Source organism: Macrobrachium rosenbergii, chromosome 28 (genome assembly GCF_040412425.1).
Source record: "Macrobrachium rosenbergii isolate ZJJX-2024 chromosome 28, ASM4041242v1, whole genome shotgun sequence".
NCBI lineage: Eukaryota > Metazoa > Arthropoda > Malacostraca > Decapoda > Palaemonidae > Macrobrachium > Macrobrachium rosenbergii.
The window spans coordinates 8,872,501-8,891,909 of NC_089768.1; the positions used below are offsets into that span (position 1 = coordinate 8,872,501).

At 38.5% G+C, this 19,409-nt stretch overlaps 1 protein-coding gene across 2 annotated transcripts in view; it reads left to right on the forward strand.

Annotated features, from left to right (window-relative positions):
* The window catches only part of LOC136854006 (serine-rich adhesin for platelets-like), a 42,781-nt gene extending 24,256 nt beyond the window's left edge, over nucleotides 1-18,525 (forward strand). For both annotated transcript variants that reach the window (XM_067129963.1, XM_067129964.1), the window contains exons 2-3: nucleotides 12,966-13,064; nucleotides 14,912-18,525. In XM_067129963.1, coding sequence (XP_066986064.1) covers nucleotides 12,966-13,064; nucleotides 14,912-18,289 — 3,477 coding nt within the window. In that variant the 3' untranslated portion in view covers nucleotides 18,290-18,525. The remainder of the gene's footprint in view (nucleotides 1-12,965; nucleotides 13,065-14,911) is intronic.
* The last annotated feature ends 884 nt before the right edge of the window (nucleotides 18,526-19,409 follow it).

Sequence of the window (19,409 nt, forward strand, 5' to 3'; positions counted from 1 at the left end):
TTATCAGCCATACTAACCACATTGCAAGTTTTGCAAGATGGGTAGTTCTATAGCGGCTTGAAAGCATTTGCTTATACCCTGGTAAGCTATAGCATTTTCGGTGAATTTTGTCACTGAAATCATGCAACGGCGGTTTCTTACAAGCTCAAAATCCTGTGAACTGTTTCGAAGTCAGTATCATTTTGATGGTGAAACAATCGGTGTGGCATCTAAATTATTATTGTTTCCCTGGGCGAGAAAATTGCTTAAGAAAATCAAATCAATTGAGCGCAGTTTGTAGTCCGCTTATAGTTGTGTGTTATCTGCTCTACAGACAAACATTTAGAAAGGAATTTGTGTAAAAAGGTTTTTCATTCTATATATTCAGTTAACAATTATAGACATATACAGTATATAGGCCTATATATCACATAAACCCACTGCAAAGCACTAAGAGATACTCTACGCTGATGCTGCTGCCATTAAATACTGTTTACTTAATTGCTGTTATAATTTACTTAATCGTCTTCAGTATTGCGTGAACCTATCCTCTCCATTAGGTTGAAAATTCGAGTTCTTTGCAATCAGATGCAGCGGAGCTATCAAGCGACATGACCTCGACTTCGCCATGTAAACGCTGAATTTCATAACACAAAAGACCACTGCGCAGCGATGCATGAATCGCTAAGCACTGCACTTAGCTTAAATGCCTCCTGGATTGCATCCGCAGTTCTCACGCTCGTATTATTTTCTTGTTTCCTTAGTCCCACAGTCAAATGTTTCATTAGTACCACAGTCGAATGTTTCCTTAGTCCCGCAGTCGAATGTTCCTTAGTCCTACAGTCGGATGTTTCCTTAGTCCCACGGTTGAATGTTTCCTTAGTCCCACAGTCGGATGTTTCCTTAGTCCCACAGTCGAATGTTTCCTTAGTCTCACAGTCGAATGTTTCCATAGTCCTACAGTCGGATGTTTCCTTAGTCCCACAGTCGAATGTTTCCTTAGTCCCACAGTCGGATGTTTCCTTAGTCCCACAGTCGAATGTTTCCTTAGTCTCACAGTCGAATGTTTCCTTAGTCCCACAGTCGAATGCTTCCTTAGTCCCATAGTTAATACCACGGTCGAATGTTTCCTTAGTCCCACAGTCGGATGATTCCTTAGTTCCACAGTTGAATGTTTCCTTAATTCCACAGTCGAATGTTTCCTTAGTCCCACAGTTAATACCACAGTCGAATGTTTCCTTAGTCCCACAGTCGGATGTTTCCTTAGTCCCACAGTTGGATGTTTCCTTAGTGCCACAGTCGAATGTTTCCTTAGTGCCACAGTCAAATGTTTCCTTAGTGCCACAGTCGAATGTTTCCTTAGTGCCACAGTCGAATGTTTCCTTAGTGCCACAGTCGAATGTGTCCTTAGTCCCACAGTTAATACCGGAGTCGAATGCTTCCTTAGTGCCACAGTCGAATGTTTCCTTAGTGCCACGGTCGAATGTTTCCTTAGTCCCACAGTTAATACCACAGTCGAAAGTTTCCTTAGTCCACAGTCAAATGTTTTCTTGGTGCCACAGTCGGATGTTTCCTTAGTTCCACAATCGGATGTTTCCTTAGTCCCACAGTCGAATGTTTCCTTAGTCCCACAGTTGGATGTTTCCTTAGTTCCACAGTCGGATGTTTCCTTAGTCCCACAGTTATTACCATAGTCGAATATTTCCTTAGTCCCGCAGTCGGACGTGTCCTTAGTCCCATAGTCGAATGTTTCCTTAGTGCCACAGTCGAATGTTTCCTTAGTGCCACAGTCGAATGTTTCCTTAGTCCCACAGTCGGATGTGTCCTTAGTCCCATAGTCGAATGTTTCCTTAGTCCCACAGTCGAATGTTTCCTTGGTCCCACAGTCGGATGTGTTCTTGGTCCCACAGTCGGATGTGTCCTTAGTCCCATAGTCGAATGTTTCCTTACTCCTTAGCGCCACAGTCGAATGTTTCCTTAGTTCCACAGTCGGATGTTTCCTTAGTTCCGCAGTCGGATGTTTCCTTAGTCCCACAGTCGAATGTTTCCTTAGTCCCACAGTCGAAACCCGCTTGCATTATTGCAGAAGTCCGGTAAGCCAAGGACTGTACGCAGACTAGTCATATATATTTGTTCAGCAAAACTAAGAAAGTATGTTTTTCTTTGTTTATTTGTTTCTGTATTTATTTACGTGTTTATCATACATGTATTTGATAGATACACACCAAGAGCACTAGCATACATGTAAGAGTAGAAAAATACGCACTGTATAGTACATAAATATATAGTATATATATAATGTGTCTGTGTGTGTATTTAAGTGTGCGGCCTCGTGTGTGTGTGTGTGTACCAAGACCATACTTCTAAACCATCTGTGTCAAGGTTGTGTTACCCTTTCGGTACCTATATGATGTGGGCCCGATAATTGGCAGAGCACTGTGAGGTTTACCTTTTAACCTATTAGGTCATCCCAGCCCCCGCTCCCTCTAATGCGTCAGAGTGCTCCCTAAAGATCAACAGGTTCCGGTAACAAATGTAGTAAACAGGTCAAAGTCAACCGGCAGACCGAATACCTTAGACAGAAGGACCTCTTCTTAGAAGTCAGAGGATGATGTTTCCTAGAAATGTGAGGTATTTCCTAGACATATGTGATATTTTCTAAGAGAACTGTACATGTTTCCCAGAAATAATGTAACATTTCCTAGAAATATTTCATATTCCTAGAAGTATTTAATATTTTCTATAAGAATTTTACATGTTCCCTAGAAATATGTGAAATTTTCTAGACATATTTTACATATTTCCAAGAAATGTGATGTTTCCCCGAGAAATTCGTATATTTTCCAAAAATATGAAACTTCATGGAAATGTGACGTTTCCTAGAAATATTCCGTATAGCACCTAAAAACACGGGAAATTTCACATAAATATGTTACATATTTCTTAGAAATATGTGAAATTTCCTAGAAAAATTTCATACATTTCCTAGAAATTTTGATATTTCTTGAGAATACTTCACGTGTTTCCTAGAAATATCTCACATTTCCTAGAAATATGTGATGTTTCCTAGAATTATTTCATATATTTCTTGGAAATTTGTGAAATTTCCTATGAACATCTGACCTGTTTCCTAGAAAAATGTGAAATTTCCTAGAAAAATTAGAAATTTCCAGAAATATTTCTCATAATTCCTGGAATTGTATTATTTCCTTGAAATATGTGATATTTCCTAGAAAAATTTGAAATTTCAAAGAAATATGTGAAATTTCCTAGAAACATCTGACACATTTCCTAGAAATATGTGATGCTTCCTAGAATTATTTCATATATTTCTCGGAAATATGTGATGCTTCCTAGAATTATTTCACACATTTCCTAGAAAAATGTGACGTTTCCTAGATAAATTTCACACATTTCCTAGAAATATGCGAAAAGAAATCTTAAGAAATCATACTAGGGTAGGCCTAAAGGAGCCAAAGGGAGAAGCTCAAATGAAAGCTTTAAACGACCAGGGAAAATGTGAAAGTTCTGCTACGTCTAATGACGATCTAGTGAAAAACTACACAGATTTAATGTTAGGATACCGTGCCCTGACGTTGCGTCAATGCGTCTTCGTTAGCAACGCCAACTATGGGAGCGTCGTATCGACGATCAGCGTAACCAGGAACCACTAAGACGCTTCGGTTAATTAATGAGGCGAGAGGACGATCTGAATTAAATACTTTGCAGAGTGAAAGTGGTTTGGGTCGGTGACTATCAAGATTTTTTAGGTAATTTAATAAAATGATTAGTATATAATTATGGTAGGCTACTTCCTTTTGAAGTATGAACATGTTCAGAACCTGTGTGTATGTATATGCGTATGTATGCATGTACTATATATATATATATATATATATATATATATATATACATATACATACTGTATATATATAATCTTTCACTGGAGTAGATGAACCTACAATAAACGATTCACTCCGTAGCAGGCAACGCTCGTAATTTTATCAGCTTTAAAGGTCAATGAAGTAAATCTGCAAAATAAAAAAAAAAAGTATTAAACGGTAAATCATTCCAAGAAAAAGAATTTTTCCAAAAACCTGTGTAGTGATAAAAAATATATATAATGACTTAAAAGTAATTCCTGAAAACACAGCACTACTTCATTATAAATCAAAACGTGCTAAAGCACACTTCATTTACTATTATTGCTACAATGGACAGTGCTGCTGCCCGTGATGTGCGTCCAATTTACTCCATCTCATCACGCCTCTCGCCCACCAGGGGTCACTTCTTTCTAAATCATTCGGTCTCGTGTTGCAATAATATAGATTGCTGTTCACGATCATTAAGGAGGAGCGAACGAAGAGGTCTTTCAGTTTTTCTCAGCTCTCTTTGTACTTCTCCATTTTATATATATGTATTTTTTTAGTTCTACTTTCAACCTGTCTTTTCAAATGGCCGATGCAACTGGGTCTTGTACCTAAAAGGATTAAGACTTAAATGCTCTACAGCAAGCTTCAGAAATCGTTAGAACTGAGCACTTAAGAGTGAGTAATGTGTAAAACTTCTGCAAAGAATGCCTTTCTCCCTTTCTCCAAAATATAATGTTTCAGATATATAAAATTTCAGACTACGCCATGAACAAGAGGTAATAAGCGTCTGTTAATCGGGCCATCAAATGCGTGGGTGTACAAATGAAACAACTCAAGAATTTACCCTTATGGTCTTAAGCAGGCCGTAAATCATGTGGGAGATGCAGTCTACATATGAGCGAGAGAGAGAGAGAGAATTACTTTTTCAATTTATTAATACGAGTAAGTGGCAGTGAAAGACTTGCTCAAATAATAGCACTTACTTTATCTAGGCCACCAAAACCAACAGAATAATAAAAACGTGTTGTATTTGATTCGTCATTCGTATTAATCAAACGATGAGAGTTCGCAGTGCAATTAAAGTAAACTTTTTTGTTTTTTTCCGGCCGGTTTCCAAGTATTTAAGACCCACCGAGCAAAAGAATCCCAGTTCTTCAGCAGATGAGTCTAATGTCAGCCGCACGAACCAGCCATTCCAGTCTCTCTAGCCAGTAGAGTTGATTTTGGGCGTGTCCGAAACCTTATCAAATCGAGTATACTTACGACACCTCTATTAAGTTTAAAGGCGCGTTTATTTAATATTGGTATGGATTTAAAACCATCGTATCGTCTTTTTCCTAAGTTCCAAGTCTCCTGCAGTGTCTCTCTGCTCAGTGAAAATAATTGGTTGAGTTCAAGGCATGACACATAAGCTTATCAGATCGAGTACATTTACGACACATAAACTGACTCTTGGTTTAATTTAATATTGATAAGGATTTTAAAACATCGTATCGTCTTTTCAAAAGTGCCAATTTCCTGCAATTTCTCTCTACTCAGTGAAAATATATAAAAATAATTTGTTGAGTTCAAAGCATGGCATATTTGGCTCCGGTACATCAGTTTTACAAGATTACGGTAATGCTTACCTTTGAACGAATAAAGGTCACTTCGCCTCATGACAGTGGTTAGTACCACATGGAAAGCATGAAATTAACCACATGAAAGATAGAATTTGATGAGTGTACCTCTGTATTTACAGGGGTAGAAGAATACGAAGACTGAGGCTGCCCTTAACAAGGAGAGAAATTGCAACATATTGGCAAGATTCTTGTGTCGGGAAGGTTAGAACTAGGCTGATATTTAACGAGGGCAGATGAGTGGATGAAATCTCTCTCTCTCTCTCTCTCTCTCTCTCTCTCTCTCTCTCTCTCTCTCTCTCTCTCTCTCTTAAGCAACCGAATACATGCAAGAATACAAGGTAATAATGTTGCGGCTAAGGTGTTCAGAGTAACGAGAATACCGAAAAATACCTTGTTAATTGTTAATTGTCTGTGGATGGTCATTCATTCTGAAAAGCTCAAGTATTTTATTCTCTAGGGTAGGAATTTCACTGAGAAAGTAAGAAAAATGATAACTGGTTAGGCCTAGTCAGGACCCCCCAAGCGGGTCCTAGAGAAACTATTAAGCATTAAGCAAAATAAACACGTGCTTAGTGCACCAAGGGGAAGACACCTGTTTTTTTTCCAAATGCTGAATATACATCGGTGCAAATAAAAATCTTATGAATGTATGTAACAAAACGATTATTAACGATCAAATATTACTGTAAGGTGTCAGTCCTTTGTCTGTCTATCAACTGAGGTTGTTGAGAACGCGGTTTGTGTATCAAGGGCGTCTGACATTTATAGGCAGTAGCCCGTCCAGTTACCACCTAGACCCAATATTACTTGAGTCGACCTGTCACCAGGTCATCGTCCAACGGCCGTAATGCTGTCGAGTATAGTAACGCAAGTAGGGCAGTTATTTTATTACTTCATAAAATCAGGATCAGGGTCTCCTAAATCTCTAAAAAATAACGTGAAATCTGCCTTTCTTCTAGTCCCAACTTCTATTTGTAAGTTTCAGTAAAGCGATGGGAGAAAGCGAACGCCTTGTTTGTTTGTTTGTTTTTTAGTTTAAATGTTTCCTACAGCTTTTAGCAAAGCTACCGTGAAAAACGCTTACCTCCAGTTACCTATTCGAAGATTGAAGAGATGGAGAAGTTTGTAGATGGAATGTTAGCTGACGGTACTATGCGAAAGTTTCACCCTTGAGAGAGAGAGAGAGAGAGAGAGAGAGAGAGAGAGAGAGAGAGAGATTAGAATTTTCTATCAAGGTCTACAGAATCTACTCTGTGGTTCTTGGCATGAGGGGTACTCTTAAAACTGCATCTACACCGGCCTTGAACTTTCATTCTAGCCATCAAAGAACCTGTAAAAACAATTGAGACTCGCCCCAGTCTAATGTTTCCATATGTCAGGGCTTTAGCTAGGGACCCCTTAAAGCAGACCCCGTATGGGGGGAGGAGTTAGTGCCATCAGTTCACGTCACGCGCGGTACACTTAAGGCATTACTTAAGGTTCTTGCAGCGTCCCTTCGGCCCCTAGCTGCAACTTCTTTCATACCTTTATACTGTACCTCCAGTCATATTCTGTCTTCCATCTTACTTCTCACCCTCTCGCAACAATTGATTCATAGTGCACCTGCGAGGTTTTCCTCCAGTTACACCTTCGTAACCTTTGACTCTCAGTCTTCCTTCCAGAGCTGAATGACCTCATAGGCCTCAGCTCTTGGCCTTCGGCCTATATTGTATACATTCTGTTCTGTTCTATTCCCGTAAAGGAGACGACACAGATTCGCTGCCCATGCGTGATTGCAGTCACTCTGATCAGGGGTATGGTTGAACTGTACAACACTGAGAGAGAAAGCGATGAAACGATCATTCACATATAGGCAGTGCCAAGCGGAGGTTAGCGGGTGCCACTTTTTGCGTGTGAGTTTTTATAAACTGTTGTCGGCCTGGACAAAAACGCTCTTGGTTAAAGCTTGTGCCCTTACCCATATCCAGTAGGAAGAAAGTCACCGTGGTGACCTGCACGAACTTTTATCAAGTGTCTTTGCTCTAGATAGGCAGATTCTTTCTTGCTCTTTTGGACACTCTCGTCTCCCTGTCTGCTTCTGGTACATTTTCGGCCATATTAATTTGATGAGTCACTAGCTTATTTGGAAAGGCAGTCTGATTATAACCAGAATTTGGCGTCCTCCCTGCTTGTTTGAGCTTTTGTTACTGTTAGTTATTTTTCCATAAATCTTTACCGTCGTCGTAACTATTAATTTTTCTCATTGGCGTTCGGTGACTTAATAAGATTATATATATATATATATATATATATATATATATATATATATATATATATATATATATATATATATATATATATATATATATATATATATATATATATATATGTGTGTGTGCGTGTATAATATATATATATATATGTTTGTGTGTTCATGTAGTTGTAGGTTTCTGTGAACTTCTGCCTGCTCAAGTACTGTGAATATGCACGGGATCGAAATTTTTCTTTTACTGTATTTTCATATGTTCTGCTGGAAGAAGGTAATTTCTGCTTTAAACGGCCAAGAATGTCGTACGGAAATTTACAGACCATTCAGTAAAGAATGATTTCTTTTAAGTTATCGGCTCACAAATGGAGATTTAGTATGACTCTTAAAGCGAACCTGCAAGGTGATGATTGCAAAGTCATATTCCAGTTAAAAGAGGAAACAAGTAAAAAATGTGCCGAAGTTTCTTCGGTGCAATCGAGTTTTCTGTGTGAGCCGCGGCCCATAAAGCTTTCAGCCACGGCCTAGTGGTGACCTGTCTTATAACGTTGCCAGACGCACGATTATGGCTAACGTTAACCGTAAATAAAATAAAAACTACTGAGGAGGCTAGAGGGCTGCAATTTGCTATGATTGATGATTGGAGGGTGGATGATCAACATACCAATTTGCAGCCATATAGCCTCAGTAATTTTTAAGAACTGAGGGCTGACAGAAAAAGTGCGGACAGAAAAAAGTGCGGACGGACAGACAAAGCCATCTCAATAGTTTTCTTTTACAGAAAACTAAAAATGGCCACAATAGTCAACATTAGGAAACTGAATGGTATTAAAAATCTAATGATAGACGATAAGAAAATTGCATGACAAACACATATGAAAGCTCTGAAATGACATCAACCAATATGAACTGAAATAATATGGAACTGAAACTGAAAAAAAAAAAACTAAATTTCTCATCAGAATTATACTGAACAAACGAAAATTGCATAAAAGAAAGACTAAAAAAAAAATGTTACAAGTGGAGAGAGAGAGAGAGAGAGAGAGAGAGAGAGAGAGAGGTTTTCTGATCTACCTGCCCTTTACTTTTAACTGGTTTTTGTCTCCTGTAACAGAGGGAGAAAGTGCAGTGGCCATTGCTGGCCGCCTTGCACGCAGTTCGTACTATTTTATGAAGTGTATTAAGTTTAAAAGGAAATATTATATCCATTATCACTATTTCCGTTATCATCTTTTTCTATTTACATTTATTTCCATTTCGCCCTACCCTTTTTTTCCCCCCCTTAGAGGGCTCGGTTCCGGATTGTGTTAGCTTTCGGGTTAACCCTTCAATTTTTTTTTAGGATGAAGCTGCTACCAATATACCTTTGTCTACCCAGGCTACGACCCAGTACAGTCGCATAACCACCAGGTAACCTAATTCAACGGAGGTACGATGGATTTAAAAAAAAACGAACCCAAATGCGTTTCACCCGTTTGGATCGATGCCGGGTCAATCACTATTGGAGCAAGGTCATTAATCACTCAGCTACGTACACCTTCCTACCTATATATATATATATATATATATATATATATATATATATATATATATATATATATATATATATATATATATATATATATATATATATATATATTATATATATATATTTATGTATATATATGTATACAGATACGTATATTTATGTGTTTATGTGTGTATTATATATATATACATACATACATATATATATGTATATATGTAAATATATACATATATTATATATATATATATATATATATATATATATATATATATATATATATATATATATATATATATATATATATATATATATATCTATATTATTGCATTTGCAGTGAAAACTGAATGACACCTGTTAACTGCCATGGAACGTCGTTAACATACTGAGACCTAATTATTCAGTTTTATAGACCTTCTAGGACTTCATTAATTGTTTCGAGCACAATCTTTCGACACAAAAAAAGTGAACAGGCGCAGTAAATGCAAAGGGAACTGGAACAAAGGTCAATAGAAAATGCTCTTCACTTCGGTCAGTTAATGCTGCATGAACTTTAATCGGAACTTAACACATCCCCCAAGACTGTAATTGTTCTCATTGTATCAAACGCAAACACGAGTAGCCTGCAAAGTTCGTAAGTGTTCAACCGAGTTCTGCTGAAGTTCATAAATTTTCAAGCGAGTTTTGCTTAGTTCATAAGTGTTCAAGCAAGTTTTGATTAGTCCATAAATGTTCAAGCAAATTTTGCTAAGTTCATAAGTGTTCAAGCAAGTTTTGATTAGTTCATAAATGTTCAGGCAAGTTTTGCTAAGTTCATAAATGTTCAAGGGAGTTTTGCTTAGTTCATAAATGTTCAGGCAAGTTTTGCTAAGTTCATAAAGTTCAAGGGAGTTTTGCTTAGTTTATAAATGTTCAGGCAAGTTCTGCTAAGTTCATAAATGTTCAGACAAGTTTTGCTAAGTTCATAAGTGTTCAAGCAAGTTTTGATTAGTTCATAAATGTTCAAGCAAATTTTGCTAAGTTCATAAGTGCTCAAGCAAATTTTGATTAATTCATAAATGTTCAGGCAAGTTTTGCTAAGTTCATAAATGTTCAAGCGAGTTTTGCTTAGTTCATAAATGTCCAAGCAAGTTTTGCTAAGCTAAGTTCATAAATGTTCAGGCAAATTTTGCTAAGTTCATAAATGTTCAGGCAAGTTTGGTAAGTTCATAAATGTTCAAGCGAGTTTTGCTTAGTTCATAAATGTTCAGGCAAGTTTTGCTAAGTTCATAAATGTTCAAGCAAATTTTGCTAAGTTCATAAGTGTTCAAGCAAGTTTTGATTAGTTCACAAATGTTCAAATGGGCTTTGCTTAGTTCATAAATGTTCAAGGGAGTTTTGCTTAGTTCCTAAATGTTCAAGCAAGTTTTGCTAAGTTCATAAGTGTTCAAGCAAGCTTTGATTAGTTCATAAATGTTCAAGCAAATTTTGCTAAGTTCATAAGTGTTCAAGCAAGTTTTGATTAGTTCACAAATGTTCAAGTGGGTTTTGCTTAGTTCATAAATGTTCAAGGGAGTTTTGCTTAGTTCCTAAATGTTCAAGCAAGTTTTGCTAAGTTCATAAGTGTTCAAGCAAGTTTTGATTAGTTCATAAATGTTCAAGTGGGTTGTGCTTAGTTCATAAAAGTTCAAGGGAGTTTTGCGTAGTTCCTAAATGTTCAAGCAAGTTTTGCTAAGTTCATAAGTGTTCAAGTGAGTTTTGCTTAGTTCATAAATGTTCAAGTGGGTTTTGCTTAGTTCATAAAAGTTCAAGCGAGTTTTGCTAAGTTCATAAATGTTGAAGCGAGTTTTGCTAATTGCATAAGTATTCAAGCGAGTTTTGCTTAGTTCATAAATGTTCAAGCGAGTTTTGCTAAGTTCATAAGTGTTCAAGCAAGTTTCCACCGACATATACAGTCGGAAGTTACAACGTTTAATGCTGTCACTTCACTGGAACCAGCTGACCTGTGCTGTGGTCGAGTCTGTTTTGATAACTCTGATGTAAGGACGATGAAGACGTTCTCCTTGATCCACTTCCGTAGTTCTTGGCTCATGTTACTTTTTTGTGTTTGGCCATGAAACTCTTCTAAAACCCCAAAAACTTTTCCGACGATTTTCCCAGTTTCTAACTACTGGCCCATCTTATAGTTCCATCTTTTTTGTTCTTTTTACTACTGAACGTAAAAAAGCAGGTGGGTTCTGCACTGAGGATAAGGCAAAGTGAAGAGGCTTCTGTCATCCCACGAACCCCAAAAAAGCTAATTTAATGAACATCGAGATGAGTGCAGTATTTATACATGGAGCATGAGAAATTTGATCGAATCTTAACACTTACCAAACACACCAAAAAAAGAACGAATCAAAAAATATCCATATCACAACGTCACCTCCACATCAGTCAAGCTCGCTCAAGTATGTAAAATTAGGCTTCATGATCAGGTAGGAACATAATATGATATAAACATCCATAAATCAATGGAAGTAGCAAACATATACTGAGCAGGAATTAAAAAAGAAACAAAAAAGGATAATAAAAGGTTCCATAAAGAAAGGCATCAAATATGATAACCAAACTGTAAAGAAGAAGCATGAATATTACACTAAAGGAATAAAAGAACTTCCAGGATAATGTATCCTGGTGTAAATATACAGTATAGGGTGGTAAGAGATGACCATAAAGCTGATGATTTAACTAGAATGCTGTAAGAAGCAGTGCGGAAAACTGAATGAGTTAGTCATCAGTGGGGAACGCATCAGTGACTTAAAGTGTCACCTCCAAAATCATTAGGTTGTGGGAATGATCTCCGTAAGCTGTTAGTGCCGTCAGTGCACCTCATTGGGTGTACTGTAGGCATTACAAAAGGTTCTTTTCAGCGTCCTTTCAGCCCCTAGAAGCATCCTCTTTCATTCCTGTTGCTGTACCTCCATTCATATTATCTTTCTTTCATCTTGCTATCCACCCTCTCCTAACAGTTATTTCATAATATTGCAACTGCAAGGCTTCCCTGTTACACCTTTCAAACCTAACTACTTTCAGCTTCCTTTCCAGCGCTGAGTGACCTCTTAGGTCCCAGTGCTTGACCTTTGGCCTAAACTCTATATTCCATTTCATTCCATTCCACAAAACTGATATTTCGAAAGGCAACAGTTGACGACACCTAAGCTATGAATGAGTAAATTCTTGGCAATGCGGACAGTACGCTTCAGAATTGTATGTTCCATAGTACTACGGTTCTAAACTTGACAACTAAAACGACAAAATCTGACGCTTGATTCAGTTTCAGTAAAACAAGGGCAAACAACAGTAAGTGCTTTGACCATGCGTGGTAAGAAACTCCTCACAAACAAGATTTGAAATCTGTAAGTAAACTGTTTCTTGAGTTGCTATAATGAAACAAACAGCTTGCAGATATGCGGGACTTGCAAACTTGCAATGGGGGTCCGACAGATGTGATGTAGGAACTTAAGTATGAATATGAAGTAATAAGTAAAGAGTAATATCAGTTCTTATGGGTAAATGAGCACTATACACAGGAAAGTCAAACATAATCACTTTCATGCTAAAGATTTGCTGCAAAGCAAAATTAAAGTTATTCCGTCTTGACCCATGCCTTCAGTATCTAATAAGGAAATGCTTCTATTTACTGGAATTGGAAACTGAATTGCATCAAGAAATTAATTCATTGCAATGTCCCCTCTTTTCAGACATGGTTGCTGCTGGTAGCTATTTTTGTCACAGGGGTATTGGCAGGTCCATTGCCTCAAACTGGTACCGGAAATCAAGAGCCCATAAGTCAACGCAAGGCAAGTAATGTTGAATATTTTTTTGATAATATATCCGCTGTTCGTCCTCAAAGAAGTTACCCTAATGGTTCCAGTGGGGCTCCATTACACAGACCGACTTATATCAAGAATTCTCTTATGCCTGGTCTAGGCCAGTAAGGTGCCATTATTGATACAGTGATTACCTGGAAGATTAGGATTTGCCCATCTTCATCTAGTTTGGCCCCCGCAGGGGTTAGTTCCGTCAGTGCACCTCAATTGGTGCACTGCAGACATTACTTAAGGGTCTTTGCAGCGTCCCTTCGGCCCTTAGCTGCAACCTCTTTCATTCCTTTCTCTGTACCTCCGTTCATATTCTCTTTCTTCTATCTGACTTTCCACATTCTCCAACAAATGCATCATAGTGCAGCTGCGAGGTTTTCCTCCTATTACACCTTTCAAACCTCCTTACTGTCAATATCCTATCCAGCGGTGAATTACCTCATAGGTCCCATCGCTTGGCCTTTGGCCTAAATCCTATATTCTATTCTGTTCTCTTCTATTGTATTCTAGTTTGGCAACAGTGTCTCAGGTCAGCCAGGCCCGCCGTTACTCTTTCGGTCTATATAATGTGCTTGGCTCAAAACCCTTTCTCGTTTTGAAGTGCTTCATCACCGAAATATCGCAATTTTCTGCTGAGCAAAGTTAAGCAAACAGTCCTAAGTTTCCAGCAGAACAATGTATTATAATAACATTTCCCTGTTTCATGTCATTGTGTACATTGATATATACTGCTGGGGGAAAAGAATACATCTTCCCAGTAAAACATGGGTAGAGTGTTCCTCCTCAGCCCTGAGCAGCTTGGAATTTCAGGCAAACATGCCATGATAGCAATCATTGATTCCCCTATAAGACTTGTGCAATGGAAATGAAGTCATTAATTATGCTAGATGCCCAGAGTAATTGGCAAGAAGTGGACCAAGCCACTGAGCTCTCATTTCTGAACCCAGAAGACCCAGGGCCACCACACATTTTACTTGATGAGGAGCCCACGGAAGGAGATCCCAACTCTCCCATGTAATGATCTGACATTACTTGCATGAGGAGGAGACCCTGGAAGGGGATCCAGGCTCTTCCATGCAGCAATCCAAAATTGAGGAGGACCCCACAGTGACTCTCCTCTTGAAGTTCCTATATGTTTGCCCAAGACTCCCTATCTGTTGGGTGGCAGTGATGCTGCTACCCCTGCGTAACCCATCCAGACGGAGATTCCTACTAAGGAGATTCCTGTAGATGCCAGGTTAGAGTTTAGGATGGAGATCCGTAAGGAGATCTTGCAAAATATCAAGGAAGTCATTGATGCTAGGCATCACTATATTCTGGTTGCTATTGAAGCTTTCCATCAAGAATTCATAGGAGTCGTAGATATTGGATTGAACATTTTCGGCCCCAAGAAGAGGGACTAAAAAATCCTTGAAGGCTACGCCTTGGAAATGGGCACTCTTGCTGAGGAAGTAAGGTTGTCACATCTGCACAAAGAGGATGAATTGTAATCTTCCTGCACTGAATCCATTTATACTTTGTCATTTTACCAAGGCACTGTACCAGCTACGAAATCATTCTCGATATTAGTCGGTCTGTTTTTTGGAGACCCAGTGGAACTTTAAAAGTAACTCCTTTGAGGACTCACGGTGGCTACCAAAAATGTGTTTTTCCTACTTCAAAATGTGGTTTATTTCACTGTGTAATCTAAAGCACAAGAGTTTTTTTTACAGTTGTTTGGTGTATTAAACAGCATTAGTATGTTTTAAAACTATTTTAATCTATAATCTCGTAAGACAAATACATATAATAAAGATGGACCCTTTGGTAAATTTATCTTTTCACAGGTTGAGGGTGAAGACCACTTCCCTAATACTCCAAGCAACACCTTCTCCAGCAGTTCTGCAATACCAAATGGAGCACAGTTTTCCAGAAATTTTGTCCCTCAAGCCCAACATGACTTCTCTGGTCAAAATGGTGGTTTTGCTAGAAATCTCAACGATAGAGGTTCCACTGAAGTTGTACAAGTAGTTCATCCCTCTCTAGTTGAAGGTTTAAGTTCTCTAGAAGATTTAGGTCTCAGTTCTCCAAACTTCCCAGCAGGCAGCAATAATAACTTTGGTGGTTTCAGATCAAACGGTGGTGTAGGGTTTTCAAGTGCAGAATCAGGGGTCAATAATCAACATTTTGTTTTCAGTGACGTTGGTAATCATCCCTTCAATATTCAAGGTTTTCCTCCTCCAAACTTTGGAAATGGAGGCTTCGGAACACCTGCCATTGAAGGTCATGGCTTCAACAGAGTGCCAGTTCATGCAAGAACATCAGGACTTGCAGGTCAAACTTTTGTACCCAGTAGTAATAACTTTGTTAATGGTGGATTTCACAACCCTGGGTTTGGGCCTGGATTTAACCCTACACCTTTTATTGGGGGTCATCCCTTTGCAAACAGCTTCTTTCCTTTCGGTCACTTCAACCCAAACTTCCCTCATGGAAATTTTGGTAGTGGAGGGTTCATTCCACACCTACCTTCTCAGAACACAAGAGTCATTTTGCAGTCAGTCCCAGTCGTAGTGGGTATTTTGAATGAAACCCATGCACGTGTAACACCACACAATCAAAACTTTGGAAACAACCCTAACTTTGTTAGATTTAATCTGAACAGTGAAAGAAAAACTTCAGAAATAAAACCAAGCCATCTTGATGAAGGTATTAGAGCAAACTTGTCACCAGAAACAGATGGCTTTGGACAAAGAGCACATCAAGGTAGTTTATTCAACCAAAAATCTGACCAAAATTCTTTTCAAAGTGAACAAAATAACAATCCAGGTGGAATACCAATAGGCACCTCAGGATCCTTTGATACAGCTGAACAGAGCTTTGACAGTGCACCATCTTTCCAGAATGAGCTTCCTCCTGTTGCTGAAGCTCTAATTGTTACTCCAAATAATGATAGAATTGAGGAAATTAACCGAGAAGGCTTAGCGTCAGTAGAAGAAAGTTCAAAGTCAAATCTTATCCAGTCTGAAGGAACAACGAAATTAATCCAGTCTGATAAGGTAACAGGACTTGCAACAGGTACGGATGATTCTACAATATTTGCAACATCAAGTTCATTTGCATCAAAAACAGAATTTAGAAACTCATTTTCATCAGATTTTCCATTAAGTGCTGAGGCAGAAGGACTAGCTACTACCCGAGAAGAAACTCCCATTGAAGTAGGTCAGAATACATTACCAGTACCCAGTGCTCTAGCAAGTTTTGCAGCAGTAGGAACGCCACCAGCTGAGAATTCGCATATTTCAGTAGACACAGTTAAACCATTCCACAGAGAATCACCTCAACTCAGAACCAGTTCATTAGCAGCAACCACTACACCACAAGAAGTAGCACCACTTCGTCCTTCTAGCTCAGTCTTCGAAACTGTAAACATTACACCCATTTCAACATTTTCTGAGAATAATTTCAATACACCAGCTGACACTGGTTCACTGAATGCAAGATTGCACAGTGGAATATCTTCAGATGCTGAGCTTGTACTTGTACCAAGTGGTGATAATGTAAATGCTCATTCAGCATCACAAGGAATACTTACTGGAGGAACTGGAACATCTGTGGGAAAATTGATGCATGTTGGTGATCATGTGTCTATTACATCAGGAAATGAACAAGTAAAATTAGAATCTCTCATTCAGCTGAGTACAAGTCAAGGCAAAGGTGTAGGAGCATCTATAGGAAAAATGATGCATGTAGGTGATCATGTGTCTATCCTACCAGAAATTTCAAACTTGGCTCCACAAGTATCTCCTGGGGCATCAAGAGTAATATCTTCTATAACGGATGAATCACCAGTGGGAAATGAATTTCCAAAGGCATGTGTTACAAAGTGCAAATGTAGATCAGGTACAAAAAACTGTGCCACACAAGCACTTAAAATAACAGGACAAAGTCCAGTAGGATCATCAGCTCTAGAAACTCATGAAGTGAGTACTCCAGCAGTTGCTATTACCCATTCAAAATTCAGTGCATCTAAGCCAAACATTCCATTTACAATAACCCCTTCACCTGTTACTGACATACACACTCCTTCGTTTGATGCCCTTGCATCTAGCCAGCAATTTGACACCATTAGTGAACAAACTGTCTCTAACCTTGACCAAATAGGTAGTACTGGGGTATCAACCACAAATTTAGGGGTCTCTGGGATAACTTCAGTAAATACTAGAAAATTTACTCCTCATGCAGTCATAATATTACCACAATCAGGAAGTGAATCAGTTCTGCCAAATTTCCAACAGGAAAGAGTTACACCCGCCCCATTCACAGATACTCTTCACAAACGCCTTGGTGAGGTTGCCACTGATAGAGCGGATTTAGCTATTGCAGATGAAAATATAAAAAACACACAAGTCACCCTTACACAATCACCTGTTGAACAGACAACAAACACTGCAGTTCAGATAGAAGACGGCATCCTTTCTAGCCAGATACAAGCAGGGAATGAGATTCAAGTGACAAGCCTGGGTATCAGTAGTCCAGAAGGACAAGTGACAACACAGGCACCTATTATAGCATCTACTCCATTACAAGGGCAGGAGACATTTAGCAGTTTTGGCACCTCTACGTCTGCTGAACAGTTTGCTACTAGAACCGATAGTGAAGTTTCAGGTTTGGATGCTGCCGGTGTACTTACGGATCCAAACTTTGTTCTCACTATTCCACTGTCTTTGCTTTCACAAACTGCAAGAAGCCCTGTAGAGAATGCCAATGCTGCAATCGGCGCACAAGCAGCAAGAGTGGCAGATCCATCAGCAAATATATTCAACACCTTTTCTTTCACAACTGATCCCCAAGAAGTTCTTAAAATACTCAATGGTCATCAGTCCAGTGGTTTGAGAAGCATCAGTGGATTTAGCCAAACCTTTGGACTGAATAGTGACACATCAGGAACCATCAGCCAACAACCGCAAGTGGCCACAACTCAACAAGAGCCTCAGGCACCTGGTCAGTCAGAAATATCAGCTGCATCTCCTTCAGGATCTTTGTCTTTTCTTCCAGAGACTCTAGAGAACGATAGTGGAGCTTCAGGTCATGGAGTCCCTTTAATCCAAAAAACTTTTCAAATACCAAGTGGAATTCAAGATGCAGAAGCCTCTAATGACAAAATCAGTCAAAACCAAGCGAAGCTGGGGAATAATCTGAAAAGAGAATTACCACTTGTGTCATAAATGTTCTTATATTAAGCAAACACAACATAATTCATTATTTGTGTAGTTCGTAAATTATTGTAAATAATAATTTATATCATGGATAAGTGTGTTAGAATGCATCCTTAAGAATATTTATTATTTGCATCATGAAATCCTTGTGTCAGTCGACTTTTTACCTTTGTACACCACCTAACTATCCTACTACTTTGTAAGTTTGTTTGTACTTTTCTATATAATAAATTTAAACAAATGCTTTTGATCCCTTCCTACGCTTATTCCTAGGAGAAAACACCTTGGAAGTCATTACATTTAATTCTGTGTATACTTTTAAGCAAAATTTACATGCAAAAACTTTTCTTTTGATGTTATGCCCAAGTTGAAGAATTCCCAAGCCTCAGTGGCTTACCATGCAAAACTGAAGGATGATTGCGTAAGATATAGTAAGAGTGAAATTGGTATATATAATATCAGTTTCAGGTTCATGTTTCTGGGGGTAGCTTTTATCTTCCATAGATATTTTACGGCTCGGATGTTCATTCAAAGTATGTCCAAGTCTTTTAAGAAGAAGTACGTAAGTGGATAGTCCTTTATCTGACCCGTCTTCAGTCCATTAGATGTGTACTCCACTTCCCCTCTGTTTTAGGCGGTCACTTTAGTTTCATAATCAATCGCTCATATGAATTCTTGTCTTGAATTTGACTCTCCTTGCATTTCTCCTAGTCTTTCACTGCTGCAGGTTTTTCCCCTGCACTTGATCGTTGCTGGAACTCCTAATAGCAATTAGCATAGAATTTCTCCCATTCCTCTTGGTTAAATTTGCTGAACAGCTAGCAACGGAAACTGAAGTTTCTCACAGACATATTTGTTCCTCTCATGTTGCGAGATTCTCCTGAGGTACATATACTCTTATCCGAGTCAGAGACATATTCTAACTTTCAAATGGAATCATAAAAACAAAAACTAAGTCTGACGGCACTGTTTGCTTAGAATGTACCCTGTGATACACCCAGGAATTGCTGACAACCCATGAAAGGCAGTCACAGGATGTAAATGCTACAGCACACCTAACGCCATTCCCGAAGCGTGACATAAAAGTGCTTTTTATAATATCTGAGAACATATACTACAGCCTCTCCCC